General features: G+C 41.3%; 1 protein-coding gene across 1 annotated transcript; it reads right to left on the bottom strand.

Annotated features, from left to right (window-relative positions):
• Positions 1-67: 67 nt before the first annotated feature.
• LOC109222375 lies at positions 68-1,921 on the bottom strand. Its single transcript, XM_019386741.1, has 2 exons — positions 1,562-1,921; positions 68-659 (listed from the first exon to the last, which is right to left on the bottom strand). Exons 1-2 carry the CDS (start codon positions 1,914-1,916, stop codon positions 505-507), a joined length of 510 nt encoding a protein of 169 aa, XP_019242286.1. The 5' UTR covers positions 1,917-1,921; the 3' UTR covers positions 68-504.
• Between the last annotated feature and the right edge of the window lie 180 nt (positions 1,922-2,101).

Here is a 2,101-nt window from a genome sequence, read left to right as displayed (position 1 = left end):
CCCCCCGTTATCAGAAGGAACATATGAAAGACCAGACGTAACTGGTGAGAATTCGCACAACCATACATGCACAAGAATCAGAAATATTGATATAGAGGATAGAGCCCCTTTTTCGTCCACTATTAAACTGTTGTCAAGATGAGAAACATACCAAGTACAAGAAAATAAAATCTAAAATTACACCACTTCCCAGGAGTTTATACCAAGCCCTCAACCAAAAAAAAGTGAAAGGCGAACATGGTACCCAATTGCGCCCAAGGGCGTTGGTGCAACGGTATAGGTAGTACATCATGGGATGCGTCGCAGGCGCACCTCACAGGTCCGATTCTTGTTTGAAAAAAAAAAAATTATGCAATTTAAGTGTTGAAGGGGTAGGGAACCGACCCATTATCCAACGAGTTTCGAAGCTGTAAACAGTGGATTCTCGGTTATCACCAAACAAAAAAAAAACCACATTGTACCCAGTTGCAGAACGTTGCAATGAACATGAGTTTCCATCATCAACTATCTATATCGCAATCCCATGTCAAGCTCGTGGCCGTGCATCCCCTGGACATTGCCAGCAGCAAAAGGGTGGATCTGCTTAGAAGCCCCAAGTTGCCTCTCAACAAGCCTTTGCATGGCCTCAGGATGAATGTTTCTGGTGTTGATATCTGGAGCTGGAGTGAAACAAATAATAATTTTAATGCATAAACTCACCCAACTAGTTAAATATCAGCAGAGGATGCATCCTCAACCAGAAGAGTTTCAGTGTATACACCAATAAAAGGAAGAAGAGCACAAAGGCCTATTTAGAATAAATGATAAGCACGTCATTACTAATTTTTACTAGTTTCTCAGGGTTATTAACAATCAACAGCAAAAATCTCAAGACGTACCATCAAAAGGGTACTGGGGTGGGGAAGAGCATACTTCACTAGCTCAAGCCTCAAAGGGCCAAATTCACAAGCAAAAAGGGGAATATAAATTTCGCCTTCTTGCTTTCAGGTAAATAAATTTACTAACCTCCACAATTATGAGGAAAAACTAAAGCTGATAACAGAATATACAACATCCGCTCATGCTTAATCTTCATTTCGACTTGATATCACTCAAAACTTCACAGGACGTAGTCATAGAAAGATGAACCCCAGCATCCCATTGTAATTATAAAATGTAGTTTCATTATTACGTGCATGGTCACAGTAACAATACAGTCAAATTTAGAACTGCAGAATTGCTGCATCAATGAGGGTCAGGAAAGAGTATAAATAAAGATGTTTTTCTTACATTATCAGGACAGCAAAACTAAGGAACAAATAAAGACAATAGTAGAGATGAAATCTATGTTTTAAATCAGCAAGATCAGCAAAGGGCAACTTCATTTTGAGGTGTAGTCCAGAAAGAAAGATGCAAGTGCTATCTTACATCGGCAAAACTAAGGAAAAAGTAGAAGACTTAGTAGAGATGAAATTTATGCATTAAATTCAGCAAGATCAAATAGAGAGCAACATTTTGAGGTGTAATCAGTAAAATATCATCACACAGACACCTGCAGAGACAACACATTCGGGCTTTTTACCTGGCATTTGCACAGTTTGTCCACTAATGTTGACTTGGTGTGGCGCAAAAGGGAATGCTTGAATTCTGTTAACTTCCTGCATAATGCTAGCTGCTTGATTACTGAGATGTGAAAGAACCTGTGCACCCCTTAGACGGTCATGTAGCAGACGAGGAGGGCTATTTCCAGCCATCTGCATCTGCTGCAGCATAGGATGGTGAACAGGGAGATCAAACCCTGTCAGTCCACCATTAGGGTGGTGAAATGGAGGTCGCATCATATTTCCAGCAAACTGACGACCAGGAGCTTCATGTAGAGCCATGCTTTCTGGACCATTGAAAATCTGAGGATTTAAATGAGCAGGACCAGAATCCATAGGATGAAACACGGCTTCCCTTGCTCATCTGCAAGGGATGAAAATTGCGAAAGTTGATGGTTGAGCACGAATATGGTGCAATGGGCATTTTCACGACTCCCATCTGTATCAATAGGGAAAACCCGAGTCGGGGGAAGGGACGAGACCCGTTTCACCTCACGTCAAAAACGGCCCTTTACCCCATC

The sequence above is a fragment of the Nicotiana attenuata genome, unplaced genomic scaffold (assembly GCF_001879085.1).
Source record: "Nicotiana attenuata strain UT unplaced genomic scaffold, NIATTr2, whole genome shotgun sequence".
Lineage (NCBI taxonomy): Eukaryota > Viridiplantae > Streptophyta > Magnoliopsida > Solanales > Solanaceae > Nicotiana > Nicotiana attenuata.
Note: the sequence above shows the minus strand (reverse complement) of the source record. Positions and strands in the feature narration are given on the sequence as shown.